At 38.3% G+C, this 23,247-nt stretch overlaps 1 protein-coding gene across 7 annotated transcripts in view; it reads right to left on the bottom strand.

The window, feature by feature from the left end:
* Nucleotides 1-4,486: 4,486 nt before the first annotated feature.
* Cryz (crystallin zeta) overlaps nucleotides 4,487-23,247 on the bottom strand; it is a 24,601-nt gene continuing 5,840 nt past the window's right edge. For all 7 annotated transcript variants that reach the window (XM_020184058.2, XM_020184059.2, XM_020184061.2 and 4 more), the window contains 7 exons: nucleotides 22,208-22,360; nucleotides 19,225-19,388; nucleotides 14,368-14,419; nucleotides 8,693-8,842; nucleotides 6,067-6,168; nucleotides 5,878-5,973; nucleotides 4,487-5,442 (listed from right to left, as the gene is read on the bottom strand). In XM_020184058.2, coding sequence (XP_020039647.1) covers nucleotides 5,278-5,442; nucleotides 5,878-5,973; nucleotides 6,067-6,168; nucleotides 8,693-8,842; nucleotides 14,368-14,419; nucleotides 19,225-19,388; nucleotides 22,208-22,360 — 882 coding nt within the window. In that variant the 3' untranslated portion in view covers nucleotides 4,487-5,277. The remainder of the gene's footprint in view (nucleotides 5,443-5,877; nucleotides 5,974-6,066; nucleotides 6,169-8,692; nucleotides 8,843-14,367; nucleotides 14,420-19,224; nucleotides 19,389-22,207; nucleotides 22,361-23,247) is intronic.

Below are 23,247 nucleotides of genomic sequence, written 5' to 3'. Positions count from 1 at the left end.
GCCCTATTACTAGTAGTCTTTTGCAATGACATTAGTACTATCAGTGGTAAAGTACTCTTTTTTCTTTAGCACAGGGAAGTTTTATTACATTTTTCATTTTTCTGGGGCATTTTTTAATCACACCTATAATTCAAAGGTTCCATTTTCATTTCTTTTTGTTTGTTTATTTGTTCTATCATATTTCTTCCATCTCTTTTTTCCTCTACATTTTCAGAGTTATCAACTTTACTCATAGAACCAGCAAAGTTTTCTGTAGTGATGTTCATCTACAACTCTTGGGAATTTGCATCTTGGGTTTTTCCTTTAATGCATATTTCAGGATGCTCCCTATTCATTCTTCCATCTTTTCCTCAATTCACTATTTTTTTTATGGCTAGCAAAATTGATAGATCATTTAAACACTTCTTTGTATAAGACAGAGTGCTAAATACTACACAGTCATTATTTAATTCCTGTAATTTATACCTCCCACCCCATGTTATATATCAGAAAATTGAGGTGTCAAAGGACAATTGCCTAGGATTCCACAACTGGTCAGTAATAGAGCTAGGATTTAAAGCTAGGTCTTCTGCCTCTCTAATCCATGCTTTTCATGTCTATGTTGGTTTCATACGCTGTGGCCTGCCTCCCTGTCCATAAGAAAACTCAGTTCCTCTCAGATCTACACTTGTAGTGAAGAGGCCTTTTAAATACCTTGTATTGATTACAGCACCTGCTGGACTAAGGCATGAACATCTTTCGCTTCAATTCTTGAATAGTCTGGCTTTGCTAGAGTCAGCAAATATTCAATGTACAAGTATATTCTCTTCAACTTTTGCTACAATACAAAGTTCTTTTACTTTCCACCTATGTGCAATGCTTTCTCTGTGGTGACTGCACATCTGTGTTAGTCAGCTTTCCATCACTGTATCAAATACCTGAGATAATTAACTTATAAAGAGAAAGGTTTATTTCCATTGTTTTGGAAGTGCTAGTCCACTATTGGCTGGTTTTGTTACTTTTCAGCCTGTGATAAGGTAAGTACATCATGGCAGGAACATATAACTCATGTTTGCCTTAGTGTAGGGATGTGAAAGAAGAAACCAGGGTCCCACAATCCCTTTTCATGACACATCCCCAATAACTTAAAACCTCCCACTAAGCCCGACCTCTAAAAGGTTCTACCACTTCCCAAGAGCACTAAGCTGGGGACCAGGCAGTTAACACACAAGCCTTTGGGGGCCATTTCAGAAAGAAACCATAGCAACATCCAAGGGTGCAAAGTTCTCCCTCCTCCATCTGCAGCTGCATTGAAAATTGAAGCATGTAGATTCTAAAATGCAGATGAAAACAAGGAGCTGAAGGATACTGTGGCCTGGGCATAGATGTCAACTCCAGCTAGCCCAGATGATTGTGCAATAAGGGATGTGGTTTATTCAGTATAGCTTCTGTGTCCTATATTACAGACAATGACTAAGTTAGAACTGTTTCTTATCTACCTTGCAGCTAATTTTGTTCAATGAATCAAATGCTTGACACTGGATTTAGAAATTCTCAGATTTTTGCATGAGTCTCCTCTTTAATTTCTTATACATTGCAGTTTTTGTATTTTTGCATGAAGTTGAATAAATTAGGGACTGCTGATGTTTTGTTGTTTAGCACATGTTTATTGAATATCTATCACATGATGTTTTGAGGATCAGTTAGATTCACTCTTAAGAAACAAACATGGACTGTCTCTGTGTATAACTTATATAGGTCACTAACACACTAAAGCAAACATGGGTTTCTATGACATAACAGTTTCTGGCCCTTTCCTTGGATGTGGGAAGTTCTCACAGTATGAGATCTATAGAGTAGCAAATTTGTCATATGATAATTTTTAAATGACATTTTTAAAATCATTGTACAAAAAAATTGGTAGCATTAGAAAGAGATGACTGAGGATTGAGCTGAAGTGTTTCCCTGTCTGTGGGATATTGTTGAGGCTGAGCCAGGTCAAAATGACCCAGTAGGTTTTGTTGTTCTTAGAAGTTATCTTGTGCAGAAAAAAAAAAAAATGCTGTATTGTGAACTGTGGAAGCCCATGGCACACATATAATTTCTTGCTGCAATAAAGCTGGGTTAAAGACATTATAAAATGCTTCCTAAGTTTTTTTCTTTTACAGAAGTAAGAAGGAGAGAGAGAGAGAGAGAGAGAGAGTATGTGCGTGTTTATGTGTACGGCCAAAGCTACTATATAGATGGTAAGAGCAAATAATTGTATCAGAAGTGTTAAATGTGCAATTAGAAATTCTTACCTATACCATGTGCCTGATCTCTGCATCCTCATGTCACCCCTTGTGATGGTTCCTTATATGTCAGCATAATCATTTTATTTATGCAATTATATAAAATTATGTTGACTCTAAGGAGATTTTACTCAGCGGTACAGGTAGGCCTCATCCAATTAGTTGAAAGCTTTAATAGCAGAAACTGAGGTTTCCCAGAGAAAGACTTCTTTGAGACTGCCACATAGGTGGCATAATGACACATACCTGTCATCCAAGCACTCAGGAGACTGAGGCAGGAAGATGGTGAACTCTAGGCCAGCCTAGGCTACAAAGTGAGTTCTAGGCCAGCATGGGCTGCATAGTGAGACTCTACCTCAAAACAAAAAAAAAAACAAAAAAGGAAAAGGTTGTAACATAGAAACCCTACCTGTATTTCCAGTCTGCTGGCATTGACTTGACAGCCCCACAATTGCTTAAGTGAATTCCTTCAAATAAGTCTCTTAATATATGTATGTCTTAATCGTTTCTCTAGCAAATCCTGACTGACATTCCCCCTTTATACTCTGACATGTTTTATGGGGTTTTGTCCCCGACTCAACTGCAAACCCAAGGATGTGACCATATCCTGTGTATTTTTGTATCCTCAAATTCCAGCAGACTGCCTTCTTAAACCCTGTGTACTCAATAAATAATTGCTAAGTTAACGGGAGAAAAGAATAACCTCTTCATAAAGGACTGTCAAATCAGGCAAGGATGATGAGGAGGGTCAGAAACTAGGAATACTAGCTAAAATGAAGCTGGAAAGCAGGGAGTTCAACTCCTATGGAAGCCAGAGGTACAATGAATGAGGAAAACCTGACAGAAATTAAAATCCAGGAGGTTGTGGTTTTATATCAGCAGCCAACTAAAAAAAAAAAAGTCAGCTGGCTTTGATTCTTCTGGTAGTGTGACTTTTGGCAAGTTGTTTCACTTTTGGGGCTCAGGGTGACAGGTCAGCAGGGCCTGTGACATATTATAAGTCTAGGTCACAAAAGTCAAACAAACAGGGACAGAAATCCAGATGGCAGAGAGGTGAAATGATGCTTGTGTACGCTACAGATTATTATCAGGCAGGCACTGGTGACTATGTGGGAGTCATGACCCTTAACTGGTGAATAAGGTTAGCTGGAAGTTGGGATAAGACTAGAGCTAGAATTACAAGGAGGAGTCACACAGAAAATGTATCCAATGCTACATAATTAGTATGGCAGTGAACTCATAAAGCCTGGCTGGTTTTGCCATCAAAATTAACAGAACTGTACCAATGAATTGCGAAGTGTTAAGGCGTCTGAATGCTTTAGCTCATTCTGTGGATAAGGTAAATGTGCAAACAGATTGAACTTGCACAGAACAATTATTCTTTATCTTTTTTTTTTTTTTTAGTGGTATGGGGTTTGAATTCAGGTGCTCTAACACTTGAGCTACACCCCAATCCCTCATTGACTTTCATTATTTTTTAGATAGGGTCCCATGTTTTTCCCTGGGACTGGCCTTGGACTAAGATCCTCCTACCTGAGTATCCCTGTAGCTAGGATTACAGATGTAAGTTACCATGCCTACCTTATTTGTTGAGATAGGATCTCACTACCTTTTTTCCTGGGCTGGCATCCTCCTAATCTCCATCTCCTAAGAAGCTGAGATTATAGGAGTGAGCCACTGTGCCTAGCCCATTGCCTTTATCTTTTTGCATGGCAGAATCTCTCACTTTAGGAAGCACATAAAATGCTAGTCTGTGGACTGCTGACAATACCTTTTTGATGCTTTTTTCAAAAATGACTTTTATAGAATAATTTACCTATAAAAGAAATAGTGAATAAACTTGGAAAATGCTAATAGTCAAAACACTTCAGCCATGGCACAAAGAGCCAGAAATCAATGACACCCCCTCAATTACTATTACACAGGATTCCATGTCTAAACTGTAAAGTGTCAATCAACAGAACAAATCAAACAAGACAATCAACCACACAATATAACAAGAAACAGGAAAAATGTGTTCATTTTAAGAGAAACAACAACAACCAAACCTATTTCCTTGGACATAATACTGGTGGTAAGATTTCTAAAAGGTCACCCTTTTATTTTGTCTAAATAAAAACTTCCATCATACAATACTGCTAGTATGTTCCAATAGGAACTATGCAGAAGCAAGGAGAGGCAAGTTCTATTCAAAGACAAACCAGACAAACACAGGCTTTAATTTTTTATTGAATTTATTGCAGGTTACTGTGTTACAAAAACAAGAGTAGATCATTCTTAGTATGTCAATTTCGTGAACTTATTAATTAAAATAAATGATCATATCACAGAAACAGATAACTTGAAATCTATACTGAAAATCTAATCAATCAAAATTTGGTGGCTTTGTTAGCATCACAGACCAAAGATAAGGATGCTGTTTTCAGACAACATGTTGTCACTGGTGATCAACCAGCACAGTAAATACCTTAGAATTTTGGGAAATGTTAGGAAAACTAACAAATTTCTTTAGCTATTATTTACTCTTGCCCTTCTATGAGACTTATGGGTTCAGATAAGAGTACTTGAGGAAATGGCTTTTTATTTTTAAGTTCAGAAAGTCTCCAAGGTCCAAGATAGCTATGGATGTCTTTATGATAAGTTAATGATTAAAGATAAATAGGATCAGAAATCCTTGAAAATCAGTCTTATTTGAATTACCATGTTTTAGTCAAAGGTATGGAATTAATCAACTATCAATTAAGAATTTCTGAAATGCACCCCACTGCCAAATGACCACTAACATGCTATTTCCTACTACGATGGTTCCTTGATTTGCAATACAAGGTATAAAAATGTTGCTGCTGTAAAATAAATTGTACTCCGTTGTCTCTGCTCCCTAAAGAGAAATCTAGGTTTTTAAAACATGAAACTCACTAAATCAAATGAACGTTAATTAAAGACAGTGTACATAGTACTGCAAGAAAGAAAACCTCCTAATTACACAGGAAGCTCATAAAAGAATTAATCATTGTAAGACAAGAATCATTTTTCCCATAGTCCCACTGCCATGAATAATATTTTCATGGGCCTGAGCCACTTTCTCCAATGGATATTCAGACCCTATCACAGGTCTCAGCCAGCCAATTTCCATTCCAGCTTGAAGGGCCACTGCATACTGCTGAAGTTCCTCCTTGGGGAAAGGAAAAACCTTCTTTTACACAGGACCACATGACTTGAATTTTAGAGCATTAAAAATGTTCAGAATTTAAGAGTTACACTATAACAAGCCTCTTACAAGTATGTAGTTTTTCGATAATTTGTCCAAAACTACAGAAAAAATAGTTCTGTAAAGAGTAACCACAATTTCTGTTTGCCCGGGTCAGTGGTGGTTTACAAAATACCAGCTGTCTTGAAATAATTACTATTAGTATCCCCCTTCTCTCTCAAAAGTGTCCTGACTTGGGTGGTAAATTACACTGTCAACTTCATCATCTACTTGGCAACTAGTCCTTATCTACTCTTCTAGTCAGATAACTCAGCTTAACATCTACTCTAACTTTCGGTCTGACTAGGCAAATTGGAGCAATGCTTAAGTCACCAAAATCAAGAACACTTCCTTTCTTACCTTGCTACATGAAGAGAGAAAAACTCCAATTATACTAGACTCCTTCATCATGGTGTCCCGTGGGTTTATTTCAATAGGCCCTCTGCTGCCGACAACCTATGATGAAAACAACATGTCTACAGTTAAAGATTACTGCAAAATAGTGTTCAATTGTGGTAAAACTTCAAAGTGGTAAAGAAAAACACTTACTATTACTCGTCCTCCGCGTGACAGAAGTTTCAAATCATTACTAAGATTTACATTAGCTAACATTTCAATAATCACATCAATCCCCTTTTCACCAACAGATTTCTATAAAGTAAAAAAAGAAGCAAAAACAATGTAGAGCCAGAGAACAAGTGAGAAAACTAGAAAACAGCTATTGTAGTACCATATTTTATAGGAACGTGTTTTGAATGCTACATTTTTAAGACTAATAATGCTAATTTAAAAATGATATAATGATATAATGATTTAATTACAAGGCACTAGGAACATAACTAAGATGATAAAGATTTAGATGTACTAGGCAAATTGCTATAATGAAATAAAATTTGCTGGGAATTTCCTGGTACTAGACTCAACTTGAGTAGAAACTTTTTCCTTAACTGAAAATATTTTATCTTTAAAGTGAACTTTTATAGAAAAATGAACAAATTTTAAAAATTGAAAAACCCCAGAAGACTCTCATTTCTATCAAAAATAAGAAGAAAGAGCATTGGCAGCTTGGTGCTGTAGGATGTATACGTGTACATTCAGTTTTGTTGTAAATGGTTTATAATCTGCTTGACATACTACCTCATTTCTTTTGGGATCTCTGATGTTGCTTCCCAATATACAAAGCTGGCTCTTTTAACAATCTATATATCAATATTATATTAATTTTACTTTAACAAAAAAAAATGCCAGGCATTATGCTAGAATGCAGAGAATGGTCAGAGCAACCTCAAAACAAACTAGGAATTAGGATGGAAAATGCCTTATTCATAGCTATAACATAATGGCCTGAGTGCTATGTGAGCAGAAATAAGCAATAAAGTATAGAAGAAAGAAGCTGAAGTCTGATTCCCTACAATGGTCAGACAATGACCTGGGCCCTGAGGGATGAAATGGGGTTTTCTAAACAAAAAGGAAGAAAGATAAGCAAGGGGGAATTAGATATAAGGCAGAATAAGTTTCAATATAAGAAACAGACAAGCAAAGACAGTGGAACTGAGAATACCAGGAGAGCTGCGATATGCATTTGGGCAATAAGGAGCAGTATCTTTCTGTTACTTAACAAAATACCTGAGATAATCAACCTATAAGAGAAAAGGATTATTTTGGCTCACAGCCAATTGACTCCACTGCTTTTTGAGCCTGTAGCAAGGCAGTAAGTATATCATAGTAGGGAGTGCATGGTAGAGTGAGTACACAGTGTAACATGCTGCTCACCTCAGGGTGGGTGGGAAGCAAAGAGAGAGAAAGAGGAGGTGCTGACATGGAAGAGCAAGAGGAAAACCCCAAAGAACCCTCACACTCATACAAAGAGGAAAGAGATTGAAAGTGAATAGTCACGGAAGTAAGAGAACCATTTTCAATGACGTGGTCAGATTCATATATGCATGAAAAATGAACCAGGATGAAGACAGAGAGAAGGCAGCAGACATGATTAGGAGCTCCACAGTGACACTGGGAAGCAGTCAAAGTAGGTACATGTAAGCCAATTGTGCAATGGGTGGTAAGGAAGGAAAAGCAGTAAGTACTTACTACTTTTTCCAGAAGTTTAGTGGTAAAGAGGAGTAGAGATGAAAGGTTAGAATAATGTCTTTTGAGATGGGAGAGAATTAAGCAGAAGTAATCAGAGGAAGAGATGGAAGCTACAAAGCCTCATACTCTTAAAAATCAGATTATTCCTAAACAATGACAATAAAAATTAAAAAAAAAAAAAACCATGGTCATAAAACAACCAGTCCTTTACTTTGTCATCTCTGTAAATATTCTTAAGGAATGGTATCCAGAGTGAGTACTAAGTCCTAAGTTGCCTGGACATGGTGCAAAGGATGCCTTTGCACAGTTTTTTTGGCAAGGTAATTTGGTGGTAATGAACTCTCCCCTACATTATCCTCATTTGGTAATGACCGAGTTTATATAGTACTCAATACTTGAGACAGCCTAATTCTTTCCAACATGAGGAAGAGGTCTGAGGATTAGCAAAGCAATTGTGTTTAGTAAATTGATAGTAGAATGCAAATATGTAACTTCAGAATCAGTTTAAGTGCTGGGGGTGTAGTTCAGTGGTTAGCATGTTTGCCTAGCATGCATAAGGCTCTGGGTTCCATCTCCAAAACTGAAAAAAAGAAAGAAAGAGAGTCTTTTAATCTGTTATATGCAGCAACTAATTACATTCTACCACCACTTTTGATGAAGTAGTGACTGTTGCTCCAAATAAACTTTATTGTCTAGCTAAACAGACAGATCTGATTTGTAATTTATGGGTAACTCACCTTCCACAGAAATCTCACATCAATGGAAATTACATTAAGAACTCCTTATAGCTATAAGAACAAGCTATGACTTTACTTAAAATGTGATTTTCATTAAAGAGCACCAATTTTTACAGACATAAAGGCATCATTTTACTTAATACACACACAATACAGAAGTGATGGTACTGGTTGAAAAATTAGACACCTATGCTTTTTAAATGAAATAAAATGTTAAAACACATAAAGAGATAAAAACATATAGGCATAGAAAAGGAAGTAAACAAGTTTAACAGAGTAGTTGGTAAGAGAACTTATTAAAAAACCAGGTAAGTTTTTATACACAACAATTAACTTTTGTAATATTTTACCTGAATTTTATCAATATAATTAACTTCTCTGTGATTAAACACTTCGTGGGCTCCATTTTGCAAAACAATGTTTTGTCCCTTCTCAGAACCAGCTGTGCCCAAAACCTTTAAGCCGTAAGCTCTAGCCATTTGGCACGTTGCTAATCCAACCTGAAAAATAAAACATAATCCAGTAGTTATATATTCCTGAACACATTTATTAAATATATGCAATTGAACTTCAGATTAGCTTAGAATTTAGCCTATTCTGAAGGAACTTAAGAGTGTAAAGAAATAAGAAAAATAGCTTATTTTTATTGTGCATTCATAATGTTTCAGGAAACATACTAAACACTTCCTACACATTGCTTATTTCATCTTCACAATGATCCTATGAAGTATATTTTCTTCTGTCTCTATTCTACAGATAAGGAAGCTTAAGCTTCAGAATGTAAATATATTGCCTAAATCACATACAGAGAGGGGAAACAAAAGGAGCTGGACCAAGTCAGGCTGCACAATTTGAGTTTTAACCCTGCATAAAAATGATTGCTTACATTTGCCTTGTGCAGAAAACATGGGTTTTAAAGATGATCTGAACATGTTCACTGACTTTATATTTCAACCAATTAAATAACACATACCTTAAATGGTAGGGCCTCTACCATTTAAGTAAAAGAGCCAGGTCTTTTTTTTTTAATTTGTTTATTCGTATGTGCATACACTGTTTGGGTCGTTTCTCCCCCTACCCTCCCATCCCCTTCCTCTCCCCCCCCACCTCCTCTCGCTTCCAGGCAGAATCTGCCCTTATCTCTATTTTTGTTGAAGAGAAAGTATAAGCATAATAAGAAAGACAAAGCGTTTTTGCTAGTTGAGATAAGAATAGCTATACAGAGAGATTCCTAGCATTGCTTCCATGTACAAGTGTGTTACATCACCAAGTTGATTCATCTCTAACTGACCTTTTCACTAGTTCCTGATCCCCTTCTCATATTCACCTCTGCTGCTTTGTTTCTGTATTAGTTCCTCTGGGGACATCAAATACTATCATGTTTTAGGTTTCTTACCTATCCCCATATCTCCCATATGTGCTCTCCCCTTATCATGTGACCCAAGTTTGACCACATTGCTGTATTTGCCCTAGATCTAAAGTCCGCATATGAAGGAGAACAGATGATTTTTGGTCTTCTGAGCCTGGCTAACCTCGCTCAGAATGATGTTCTCCAGTTCCATCCATTTACTTGAGAATGATAAGATTTCATTCTTCTTCATGGCTGCATAAAATTCCATTGTGTATAAATACCACATTTTCTTAATCCATTCATCAGTAGTGGGGCATTTTGGCTGTTTCCATGACTTGGCTATTGTGAATAGTGCTGCAATAAACATAGGTGTGCAGGTGCCTCTGGAGTAACCTGTGTCACATTCCTTTGAGTATATCCCCAGGAGTGGTATTGAAGAGCCAAGTCTTGAGAGCTTTCTCATGAGCTCTTGTTCTCCTGAACTAACTGGGGGGCGAATGGAGATGCAGAAAGGACAAAAGATAGACAAACATGTACAAAGTTGTGCCAGGTGTGCTGGGTGCTCAGATGGAGACACACAACAGCCTTGTTGCTTCTTTTCTCTAATAACTCTTCTTTTACTTTGCTTCTTTTCTTCTCATTCAAGGCCTTACTTCTTAACTATTCTTTAAAACCTTGCTTCTTTTCTATTCTTTAAAGTCTCTTTCCTTAGACTCACACTGTCCCATGTTTTCTTTAATCTCTCTTAAAGTATTGGCCATCAGACTTGTACTGTCCCATGTTCTCTCTTAAAGTCTCAGTCCTCAGACTTGCAGACACACAACAGCCAGCAACAGCAGCAGCAGTGTCATTCACACATGCAGCCTGCAGCCAGTCAATCAATTCATTCCATACCAAAATCCCCATCAATTCTTTAGGGAGTCTTTTATATACAGGGATAAACAAGGAGTGGAGCAACAGTTCTCAGGGAGGGGCATGGCATTGTAATAAGAGAAACCTGCGATCCTATTCTCTGAATGTAAACAACTTAGGAAAAGCAGCTGTGCTGCATTTTGCCTTCTGCAGCTGGGGCCATGCCAAACTCAGCCTGCTGATTATTTGACACAGCTGTGCTTATGTCAAGTTCTCATAGGCTGCTCATATCCATCCCCATAGCCAAGTGCAAATTAAACTAAATCATTCATCCGTACGCTTCACATGTATTAAGTGTTTGCTACATGCCAGACATGGTACTTAATGAAGAAAGTTAATGTTCTAAGAAGAGGGGAAGATAATGAATGAATGAATGAATGAGCAAATAAATGAATAAAATAAACTCAGAAAATGGTAAGTACCAAGAAAACTGGCTATTGGTTAGAAAGAGATAGGGACGGGGTGGTTTAGGTAATCAGGAAAGGCCACTCTGAAGACTGACGCCTGAAGGAAGTGAGCAACAAGCCACATGAACACTGGGAAGCCACATAGGGGATAGCAGAGTACATGGCCATGGCCATGCACTGGGTGAAGTGTGTATGTGTTTGGGGTGTACAAAGGGTAGAAAGAGGGTTGACGTGGCTCGGGGATGGAGCACAGGAGACAGAGTGGAAGATGAGGCCAGAGAGGCAAAGACAGGCCAAGTGACACAGGGCCTTGGAGATGAGCTAAAGTCTTTGGACCATATTAGGAGTCACGTAGTATAACTGCAGAGTTTGAGCAGGGGAGTACATGACCAATTTAGGCTTTATCAAAGGTCACTGCAAGAATATATGAGGGATAATGAAAGTGAGGAGGAACAGGGGAAGAAGGGTAGAAGTGATCTAATAGTCTATATAAGACATGAAGCTTGGACTAAGGTGGTGGCACTAGAAAAAATAACAAATTTGGGTACAGTTTAGAAGTAATCTTATGTACCCAAGCTTAATGAATAAAAAACTCAGAAAATGGTAAGTACCAATTTCCTCATACAGTAAAGGTGAAAGGTAAAGAAAGAGAGAAAAGTCAAGAATGACTCCTATGTCTTTGGCCAGACTGACTGGTTATATTAACTGAAAGCACCAACTTTATAAAAGTACCAAGAATTCACTGTTGAGCTTCATGGCACTCACCAATGTGACAATGTTCTATAAGTAGGGAGTATGAGGGTATGGACTTGATTTTAAGATCACAGAATTTGATGAAACCACTAGAATCTGATAAATGTGCTTAGTATGAAAGAGAAGGAAAGCAGAGTGTGCTGGCACATATCAGTAATCCCAGCACTCAGAGGCTGAGGTAAGAGAATCACAAACTCACAATCAGCCAGGGCTTCTTAGCAAGATACCATCTCAAAAAAAGTATGAAATATAGACAAAAATGCAATTATTTAAATAGCAATATTAGGAAATATGTTTGATTATATGCCAAAATAATGGTACCTTAGAAAAACTCTATTAACATTTTGGGCTAGATAACTCTGCAGTGGAGATTAAACTGGCACTGAATGATGTCTGACAGTATCCCTGGCTTTTCCCCACTAGATGCCAAGATACTCTTCCCTCCAGTGACAACCAAAAATGTCTCTAGACATTGACAGATGTCCCTGAGAGGACGAGGGGAAGATGCAAAAATCACCCCCTATTGATAAGAGCTGGTCTAGAAGGAAGATGGGGTTGGCCAAGATGGAAAATAATTAAAATAAAAAATGATGAGAGAAACTCATTAAAATGGTAGCAATCATAGACACCCAAGCCTGAAATGGACCTTTAAGATGGTGAGGCCCATGAAATTGATGAGCCTGAACTCAGTCAGGTTATGGAAGGGATTTGTTTGATACAACCAAAACAAAGAAGCAAGTCCATGGAGACATCCAATTAGGTGAAATCCAATATACTGTGGGGTCAGCCTAATTGATGTTGGCTACCTCAATTTTCAATTAAAAATACAGATCTCTAAATTAAATTTAGGATTTAATGTAACTGTCTCCTTATATGCTGTGTTAAAGGGTTATTCAAACAGCTTGTCAACAATTACACTAGCAATACTCTTTCAGTAGATTATGTACCACTATGTGTCAACTATTTTTCTGCTACTTACTTTGCTAACACTGAAATAGGGCACTCCCTACAACATACTGGACCATAGCTGTGTTCATAAATCCACACCATTTTAAACATGTGACATAATCCCACAGGACCTTGAATTAAATGAGACAGAAAGTACAAACAGAAGCAAGGCAAACCCAACACTCTGTTTCCCTCTGATAGGGCAGGGAGGATCAGAGGCACTTCACACCCAGATTGCCAGCCTATCCCTGCCAGCCAAGGACTTAACTAACTCAGCCAGCTCCAGAACATTGTGGATTTTACCTTTAAAAAAACCAGTCACTGTGAAGCGACTGGGCTTTTTAATAAGAGGGTAAAGGGAATAAAAAGATTTTCTTTAAACTCTTCTCTCTCCTTCCTACCAGAATCTTTCTTTTCTATACAGAATACAAGGTCAGCTTTCAGAAAGTGAGAGCAATTTAAATAAATGCATGTGTTTGACAGATCTTATTTAGGGTTAAATGTTTAACCCCAAAATAAGCTCCTCAGAGAAGCTAAACAATGGAAGTTCTCGATAAGAGTTTATCTGTCATATTTTCTCAAGCCCCATAGAGAAAATCTTGGTGTTTTTAGTAAATAATCTGATCTGAAATCATTCAGAATTAATCTGTGTGGGTATATAGGAAACTAGGTGGGAAACCTTGTGATTCATCTATCTGAAAAAACAGAAAGACAAAATGGCCTGATTTTACTCTACCACTTTTAGAGGTAAATTGGCATTTTAAGGAGGCCACTGTCATTATTCAGGGAACAATATACCGTGTAATATTTTACTTCTTTGCATCTCCTCCCCAGAACACACAGTGCTCTCAAAGGGTTAACTGCTTCCTCAAGGTGAGCCACCTCACCCTAAGCCCTTTATTTTAAAAGATGTGAAATGTTGTCTCCAAAATTTCTAAAGCCTCTCCATGCAGGATAGAGGTCATGTGGATTTCTTGTTAAATTCCAACCTCTAGAGCTCTAACTTTTCCTCTAAGCTCCTCAGAAGCAGATAGGCAGCTCAGTTCTTAAAAGAGGTTTCTGACAGCCCTGCGTTGGGTGATTTCAAGGGCTTATTTCATAATTTCTCAGTCCTCTCCCCCACATTAGCATTTTAAGCCATGGGTTGTGGTGTTAAGGACGCAGCTGTATATTTTGCACTCCGTGAATGTCATCAAGCGAAGGGAGATGGAAAGGACAGAGAACTTGCAGTGTGGCTGTGCAGAGCTGTCTAGGGCAACATAGGAAAGCTTTAATTAGACTTACTTCCATATCTAAAGGAATATGGGATTAATATTAACCTTTAGAACTCTTTAAAATTCTAAATAAATGTTCTGTAACAGATGATACTTGAAGGCAAACACAAGACAAGTCTTATTCCACACCCAATATAGTTGAAAAAGTTACTACATCCATTTTTGATGAGGTGGTCTGTTGAATTTATTAACTAAGAAATACCCAACTAATGACAAAGGATCACCTTCAGAAAAATGAATTTTAAAAGCTTCTTAGAGAGAGGTGAAGAAAAGACCTATGATTATATTTGTAAGACTGGTTTTTAAAAATGACTTAAACTAGTATAATGTGAAATCCACAAAAACATGCTCATGTAAAATAAACTTAAAACAACACTTACTCCTCCACTGGCCCCATGAACCAGAACAGTTTCTCCAGCTTTCACACGGGCACTGCAAAAGAAAGCACAGGTCCTATCACTTTATGCGTTAAATCTAATTAGGGTCAGGTATTTTTCATTATCTTTAAGGCATTACTATGCTTAGGACAGCTAACATTTACCCAAAGAGAAAATGCATCCTGATACCTAGCCCAAAATATTCTCTAAGATCAACAGGATCAAAAGATGGTTCTTTAAAGTCACTGATAAAAGAAGATCCTCAATTCCTTTATTCACTCAACAAATGTTTACTGGGAGTCATTCTGTGTCAGGCACCGTGCTGTGATCCCAGAGAGACAGTAGTCCTTGTGGGTGTAGGTGGAACTGCTGAGCCTGGAGGAACCAGTCTCTCATTCCCACATGTCTCACAAAGGGTCTCCAGGCAGATTTATTATAGCTCAGTCTTTATTCTGTGGTCCGGAGCAATGCCCAGGTAAGCACAGCAACTGGACTAAGCGTTTTTGCTTCTTTATGACTTTGAATGTCAGATTGCCTCTAAACTCTCATTTCAGAAAGTTGTGCAGAGTCAGCAAAGGACATAGAACAAATCCTGTCACAAAAGTTCCAAAATGTCCAGATTCTCTAGTGAATACACATATTCTTATCACTTCTAGTTCACACTACTACATTTCTATTACACACTGGAAGTGAGGAAGAGGCACAACAGTGAGGGGTGCCTCATTGTTCTAGACAGACAAGTGCTAATGTCCAAGTGGGGAGGAACTCTCACTTCCTAGAACAAGGTGGGCTGGCCACTCTCCAGAGACACCGTGCTCAATCTGGAACAAGAACACAGAACCTGGAGTCCCTGCTCATGGCTGTGTGCCATCAGCTGATAAATGGCAATGAGAAACAAATGAAAAGTTCTCCACTTCTGCTTGGAAGTAAGGGGATTGAGGACAGACAGTGAAACTCATGGTTTGAATGACAAAATCTTACCAAAAATCTGTGATATTTTAAAAAGCAAAATACAAATATAAAGGGATAGGATTACTAATGATACATGATGGGACATGAATTACTTCTCGGTGATTTTTTTTTTGGGGGGTTTGAACTCAGGTCCTTACACTTGCTAGGCAAGTGCTCTACCACTTGAGTCATGCCCCCTTCCTTTTTTGATTTTAGTTATTTTTTAGATAAGGTCTCCTCATGTTTTATTCCCCCTAGGCTGTCCTATATCATAATCCTCCTACTTAAGATTCCTGAGTATCTGGGATGACAAACACATGCCACCACACCCAGTTTTTTTCATTGAGATAAGGGCTCTCTTTTTTTTTTTTTTTTTGCCTAGGCTGGCCTTCAAACTCCATCCTCCCAATTTCTGCTTTGTGGGTAGCTAGAATTACAGACATTTGCCACCAGCTTCCCCAATGAATTTTTTTGAAAATCCTATATACAACCCATTGAACAATAAGGATATAGTTTCCTAAAATACTCAGACCTGGAATGAGTGGGGGGAAACAGGCAAATCCTCTCCTATGTCCTCACTAGTATGATCATTCTGTTTCTGCACAGAATCAATGTGATGGTTGATATCACATATCAACTTGATTAGGCAAAGTTGCCTAATCAAACAAATCATATTTGTTCTAACATACTTGTGGATGTTTCTGTGAAGGTGTTTTTTGAATGAGATTAACATTTAAATTGGTAGTTCTTGAATAAAGCAGAATACCCTTTACAGTGTACAGAGGCCTCATTCAATCAGGTGAAGGCTTGCACAAACAAAGATTGACCATCCTAAGCAATTGTGCCAGCAATTTCCCCTAAGAATTCTGCCACAGACAGCCTGTTAACTTAAGCGGCAGCTCTTCCTGATACTGTAACCCTCCAGTACTCATTAAATTTTTAGACTTCCCATGTATTCACAATTTTGGAAGACAATTCCTAAGAATCAGTTAATCAGTATATGTATCAGTTGACTGATTTTTAAGGAATATGTATATGTACAGAGATAGATGTGGACATAGACACACACGCACACATATTCTGGTTCTTTCTCTCTGAAGAACCTTGACTAACAGTTATCTTCCCCTGGGGCTCATGGCATGGGCTAAAGCACCAGACCTTCCTCGCTGCTATCCCCTACTGCCTTCTACTCATGGAAGACATAGCATGCAGCTTTACTTTTGCACCACAGATCCAACCCATTCTAGATTTCAATATTCATCAAGAAAAAAAACTATCACAAAAATACTTGACCTCTCCTCCATCTTACCCACTCTCTTCCAGGATAAACACCAGCAACCATTCTACCTGAGAAATATCATCAGACAGTAACCACCAATATTATCACTGTAATCTCCTCTGAAAGCCATATTCTTTCAAAATCTTTTTTTTTAACCTCACAGAGATTAAAAACGTCTCCATGGCTCCACTTCTGCCCACTGAGTGCTCTGGTCTCATTTCCTTCCCTGCTCACTCTGGGCTTTAAGGTAGATTACCCCAACTTCTCTCTCTTCAGTGTTCTCCTTTCCTTTGCATCATTCCATTTTGCCACCAATACTCTAGCCTTGGATTAATGTTCAAATCTGACTTACTTGAAACTTTATCCAAATGCCTAAGCACTGCAGAAGAAAATCCTATGGCCCTGTATTTTGGTCCTCTTTAGTTCTGATTCTCTGATTCTTACTGTGCCTCCTACTCAATTATGAAAAGTGAGGTAATCACATATAAGCTCCTTCAACACCCCACCTCCCTACCCACAAATCTTTCCATAACCATACCATTTTTATCCTTTAGGGATGGGCTGTCCTTTTCAATATTCAAAGCCCATTTTTCTACTTATGTCCTAAGTCTATCCCATCTTGCCTTACACAGGATCTTGTCACTCCATCAGTCACTCTTCCCACTAGATCCTTTCTCAACTATAAATATGTTCAAGTCTTGTCCATCTTAATAAAACAAAAAACAAAAACCAACAACAAACTTTCCCCAAGTAATCCTTTACTCTCTTCTTCCTGTTTCCTCCATTGTTTTAAGTGTCTCCATTTAAGAAATGCATTTCCTCTTCCTTCCTCAAAACATTTAATTAAACTTCTGTTCCAGAACTCTACTGAAAATGATCTGACTAAAGACATCCATGACCTGTTAATTGCTAAGGCCGACTTGTTTTTTTCTGCACAGACCTCACTGCTACATGTGACATCTAACCTCCCTCCTTAGCAGCATTTTCACCTATCACCCCTAATACTCTCAATGTTGACTCAGCACTTACGCTGTGCCTTGTGCTATCCTAACAGCTTTACATATGTCACTTATTTTAATTTTAACCATACCCCTTGGAGGTAGGTACTGGTAACATCTATATTTTTCAAATCAGTAAACTACAGCTGAAATGGGCAAGAAATTTGACCAAGGTCATATAGTGACTGCTAGACTACTATAGTACAGATTTTTCACCTTCTAAGCCCACATATTTATTGAATACTTAATGAATATCATAACCTCTATACTCTCTTGGCCTTGAGAATCCACTCCCTTTGGTTCTTGAGGACTCTGTTCTCTTCCTTTGACTATACTCTTAAATGCTGATATTCCCTAGGGTTCTAGTCTCATTCCCCCAGGAACTGCCATCATTTTCCCTCTTGTCTCGCGTACATGCTGATATTCCCAAATTTATATCTCCAGTGTTCAAGTTTTAGGCTTCTCCACTGGGATGTCAGTATCACAATTTCAATTTCCAAACTGAACATAGTTTCCCTTCAAGATTTTTTCTTCTTTTTCTTTGTCACAGCTCTATATTACCCAAACTAGGAAGCTACCAGTATTCCTTAAACCATTCTTCTCCCACATTCTCTACCTGAAAATAATCACCAAATGTTCCTGATTTTACCTGTTCTAAAAGGTTGTCCTTTCCTCTTCATCTCTTCTACCATGGCCTTTGCTCTGGCCTATTAAGATTTTGTCCAAAGGAGACTCCTACAGCACCCCACCTCCATTTTTATACTGAAATCCATCCTTCACACAGCAGATAAGTGATCTCAATAAAACTCAAATATAACAATAGCATTCTCATGAATAAAACACTTCGTGATTCCCAGTCCTTTACAGAACAATATATGAGCAGCACAGTCTAATTTTTTGCAATGTGAAGCTTGTCTATTTTATGATGGCAGGTAACATTTATTGAGACAATGTTACAACCTTATTTTTTGCCATTCTTTGCCTTGAAATCTTCTATCCAACAAAACCCAGACATCACCCAGACATTATGCTGTCATCTCCTCAGACCGTGCTATTCCCATCGTTGAGAATATCCCAGCCCCTCCCTGCCAGCCTTTCTCAAACAAATTCCCTCTGATCCTCTTCAAATGCCTAGGGGATTTGATCAAAATACAGATTCTCAGGTTCCACTGGGGCTGGGGTAGGGCCCCACTTTTAAATTGCTGCCCAGATGATGCTAAGGGATAACAGCATTTTTGAATCATGGCTTTAATAGTATCCAAGTCTCACCCTTTTCCAGGAAACCATACTATTACCACAGGCACATTCCTTGTGAGCCTATAAATCTCCAATGTACATCTGTCTGTACATCTTACCACTGGACTTTCCACATTATATATAAATGCTATTACTCTTGTGTTTATATTCCTCACTGGCCTGGAAGTAACTTGAGGATGGTGTTTTCTCTGCTTTGGGTCCCCAGTGATCAGCATAGTCACTCAAATTAGCCCAGTTTCTGCTCCATAAATGTTTAATGATAAATAACAAATAACCAAAAATGACTGGCAGATACATGGACAGATGGCAAGGGGAAGGCAGTTAACACTGTCCTCCTTTGGTGCTAACTATGGAATTTACAGAGTGTGTCGTTACCTGTGGAGCAGAGCGCGATAGGCAGTGAAGTACGGGATACTGATGGCAGCTCCTTGTTTGAAGTCCAGTTTCTCAGGAAGTGGGTAGACTGTGTGATCTTCTGCGACAGCATACTCTGCATAGCCCCCTGAGACTGTGCTGGTGCTGAAGACCCTGTCACCTTTCTGGCGAAGAGATCAATTAACAAATGTACCAGAACCTCAAAATTATGCCTAGATGGATATACCCCTTTACAATGAACTTTTAAGTATTTACACCCTTCTAAAATTTAGGAGCTCATAAAAAATAAGTCTAAATATTTTTAAATATTTTATCAATAGGAACCAATGAAAAGAAAAATTAAGGGAAAATAAAAGGAGAGCCTTTAACATGCCATAATAATGATGATGATGATGATAACTTGCTTTTATTGAGAGCTTACTAAAGCTAGATCTTGCTATGAACATCATCCTATGTTGTGATCTTCACAACAGCCTATGGAAGGTGAGCGCTTTTATTATCTCCACTGTAGATTGACCCCACTACCAGATGAACAAGTTGAGACACAAAATGTAGTTCTGTTCTTCAAGACCTACATTTTGTCAACTAGAACTGGGAAGAGTCAATATAGGTGAAGGAAAGAAAATTATCAAAGGAATAGGAGCAGGAATAAATGTGGAGAGATTATGAGCATTTATTCCCATTGAATAAGTAAGTCGTCTCATGTGTGGTATCCAATAGTTTCAGGAGGTACAATAAAAAGAAATCAAAGTTGTAGTACAAAGCCCTTTGAATGCACATGTATAAGTTTCAAATTAATTCTGCTTCCAATAAGAACAAAGACATGGACATGAGAGTGTGGGATATACAAGGAAGGACAATCAGTTCTCATTGCTGAAAAACTAACTACACAGTGAGGGAGAATGGGAGCTAAGAATGGAAAGAGGCCAGGCACAGTGGTTCAAGCCTGTAAATCTTAGTTACTCCTGAGGCAGGGACCAGGAGGATAGTGGTTAGAGGGTATCAAGGGCAAAAAAGCTTAAAAGACCCCATCTCAATAAATAAAAATTGAGCATATTGGTACGTGCCTATCATCCCAGATATGTGGGAAGCATAAATAGGAGAATCACTATCCAGGCCAGCCCTGGCATAAAGAGAGACCTTATCTCAAAAATAAAGAAAGCAGGGGAGGTGTAGACATGGAGTAGGGCTCAAGTGGCAGAGCACCTGCCTAGCAAGCAGGAAGTCCTGAGTTCAACTTCTGGTACCATTCTCAACATCCCCCAAAAGAATGGAAAGACAAGCAGGAAAGACCATCAAACAGCCTTATTTTAGAACAATTAAGAGCTTTATCAATACCCTGAAATTCATAAGCAACTGACTCAAACAGAAGTATAAATAAGCTGACTTACATTCCAGAAAATAATTCTTTCTTGAGTGAAGATAGATTCGAGGGGAAAGGAGGAAGGTATTTAAAGCTAAGTGTCTGTTACAGAAGTGCAGGTGACAGGTGTAGATAAGTAAGTAAACTACAGGCAGTGGGCAAGGGAGGAGAGAAAACGTGATGTTGTCATGGAGAGCTAAGTGAGGGAGACTGATAGGAGTAAGCCTCGAGCCTCAGGCTTCATCGAGACAGTCACAGTGAAAACAGATGAGCTCAGCTTCAGCAGCACTGAGTAAAGGGGTTCCGGGGGGCTAACCACATGGGCCCAGTGCTCTTGAGCACAGCTTTCTGTGATGCTGGAAATGTTCAACATCTGCACCATGCAGAGATAGCGGCTAGATGCATGGGACTGTTAAACACTTGAAATGCTACTGTCACTTAGAAATTGGATTTCAAGTAAATTTAATTTCATTTGAATTTTTTTTTTTCACATAAGGCCAGTGACTACCATTTTGGACAGCACAGTTCTAGAGCTTAGTAGAAAAGTCTAAGTTAATGATGTCACATGCGGTAATGGAAACGGGAAGAGCATGAGACCGGGATGATCTTTTTCACGAGGAAAAGATCCTTAATGCAAAGGGCAGAGGTCTAAATGGGGACCAAAAGCCCCAGGCAGCAGCAAAATCTGAGGAGCATCCAGTGACAAAGAGGACGGAAAAATGATGCCCAGAGAGGAGGGAGACAGACGGGGACAGGAGAAAATGATGTCACAGAAGCTGAGGAAAACGTTGTTGGCTTTTTTTTTTTTTAAAGAAAAAGTTAAGTGGCTGAGTGTCAAATGTCACTGTGAAGTCAAGAAAGATAATGACATAAAAGGGACCATTAACTTCAGCAATACAGAGGCATTAGCAAGAGTCATTTCAGTAGAGAGATGGGGGCAGAAGCCAGATTGCCAGAGGCTGAGAAGTAGAAAGCTGTATGAATGTGCCCGTCTTCCTGTGCAGGGGCACGCTAAGCTCTTCCATCTCGGGCCAATTTTGGTAACTGTGCTGCCAAAGTTGAGCAGGTCAAGAGACTATAAGGAATGACACTAGAGCATGAGTGTACCAGCAATGCATCATTGATGCTGTTTATGTCTTTTGGCATATAAATAACAAAAACCCTGATCATAACACTTTCACTGACCTTGGCCTGGTTCACAGCTCTGAAATTGTACAGTGACCTTGCCTGTTTACTTGTTTTACTTATTCTTGGAAAGAATGAACTTCTTCTTTATTTTGTGAAACTAAATTTGTTTAAAAAATTAAAAATTATGTTGGCTTGTGTATTATAAAGAGTTAGGAAATGGTATAATTTCATTATTTGTTTTCTTTATTTACACATTCCTATTACAAAGACAACAAACAGTTCATTCTGTGGAGTTGTGAGGATACAGACATTATCCAGCATTTATTCCCAAGAATGCAAACAAACAAGGACTCTGGAAAAGAAAAGATTTATCTTTTGACTAGAGGAGTCCCCCAAGTGACAGAAATTATGAAATGGGGCATTTAAAAACCTTAAATACAAACACATTTTTAAAATATTAAGTCAAAATAGAAATAATTAAAAGTGTAATACCTTAAAAGAAGAAACATTATTTCCAACAGATTCTATTACCCCAGCCACATCGGTGCCAGGAGTGTAGGGTAAGAGTGGTTTTCTACTGTAAGTACCAGAGCGAATGTAAGTTTCCACAGGGTTTACACCACATGCATGGACTTTGATTAGAACCTGCAATGACAATGTATTTTAGTTCATGTGGAGCATTTGCGCATTAAATTAGAATTATGCTGTAACTGCAGATTGTGAAAGCCATAAAATTGCAGAAAACAGAAAAAACAATGCCATGCCTTTGCAAGCCAATATATAAATAAAAAGGTAAGACAGAATGGCTTATGTACTATATTCAAAACATTTGGGAAAAACAGTAGAAACAATACTTCAGGGAGTGCATGGAAGAGAGCTCTATGTGTCCATCAAACCTACTTCCACCTCTTTTTAGGCATATGGGAAGAACATTATTTCCTGGCCTCCTTCACAATTGTGAGTAATCAAAGAACTGAGTTCTAGCCAATGGAATGTGAGCACTTGTGGTTATGCGAGCCACTTGCAGGCCTGGACCATAAAATTTTTCCCAGGCAATCCACACTATGCTGTTAGCCTTTATGCTAAAAACGTCAGGTGCTAAAGGAAGCAAGCTTGTATGATGAAAGAAGCTTGGGTCCCTAAGTCACTGTTGGAGGAGCATCACCCACTAATATTTTAGAATTCAGGAAATAATTTTTTATTGTTGAACCAATGTGATTTGGAGGTAGTATCTAATAGAGGAGCTTATTTTACCATTTTGACCTCAATACAGAATGATTATCTCTGTTATAAAAGTACAGGAAGGCATTATAGAGGAAGGAGTATTTGAGGTAGGCCTGAAAAGATGAGAAGAAAATCTGTAGGAAGGGGAGAAAAAGAATACTTCTGGTGAAAGGAATAGTATGTACAAGGGCAGAAGGAATGAAAGGGCTCTGGGGAAACTGGAAAAAATTTAATATTGTTACAGCACAGATTATTGCAAAAGTAAGAAGAAATAAAGCTGTAGAGAGAGGTAATAGCCAAATTTTAAA

The sequence above is a fragment of the Castor canadensis genome, chromosome 7, assembly GCF_047511655.1.
Source record: "Castor canadensis chromosome 7, mCasCan1.hap1v2, whole genome shotgun sequence".
NCBI lineage: Eukaryota > Metazoa > Chordata > Mammalia > Rodentia > Castoridae > Castor > Castor canadensis.
The sequence above is the reverse complement of the archived record's forward strand: the minus strand, read 5'-3'. Positions and strand labels throughout refer to the sequence as shown.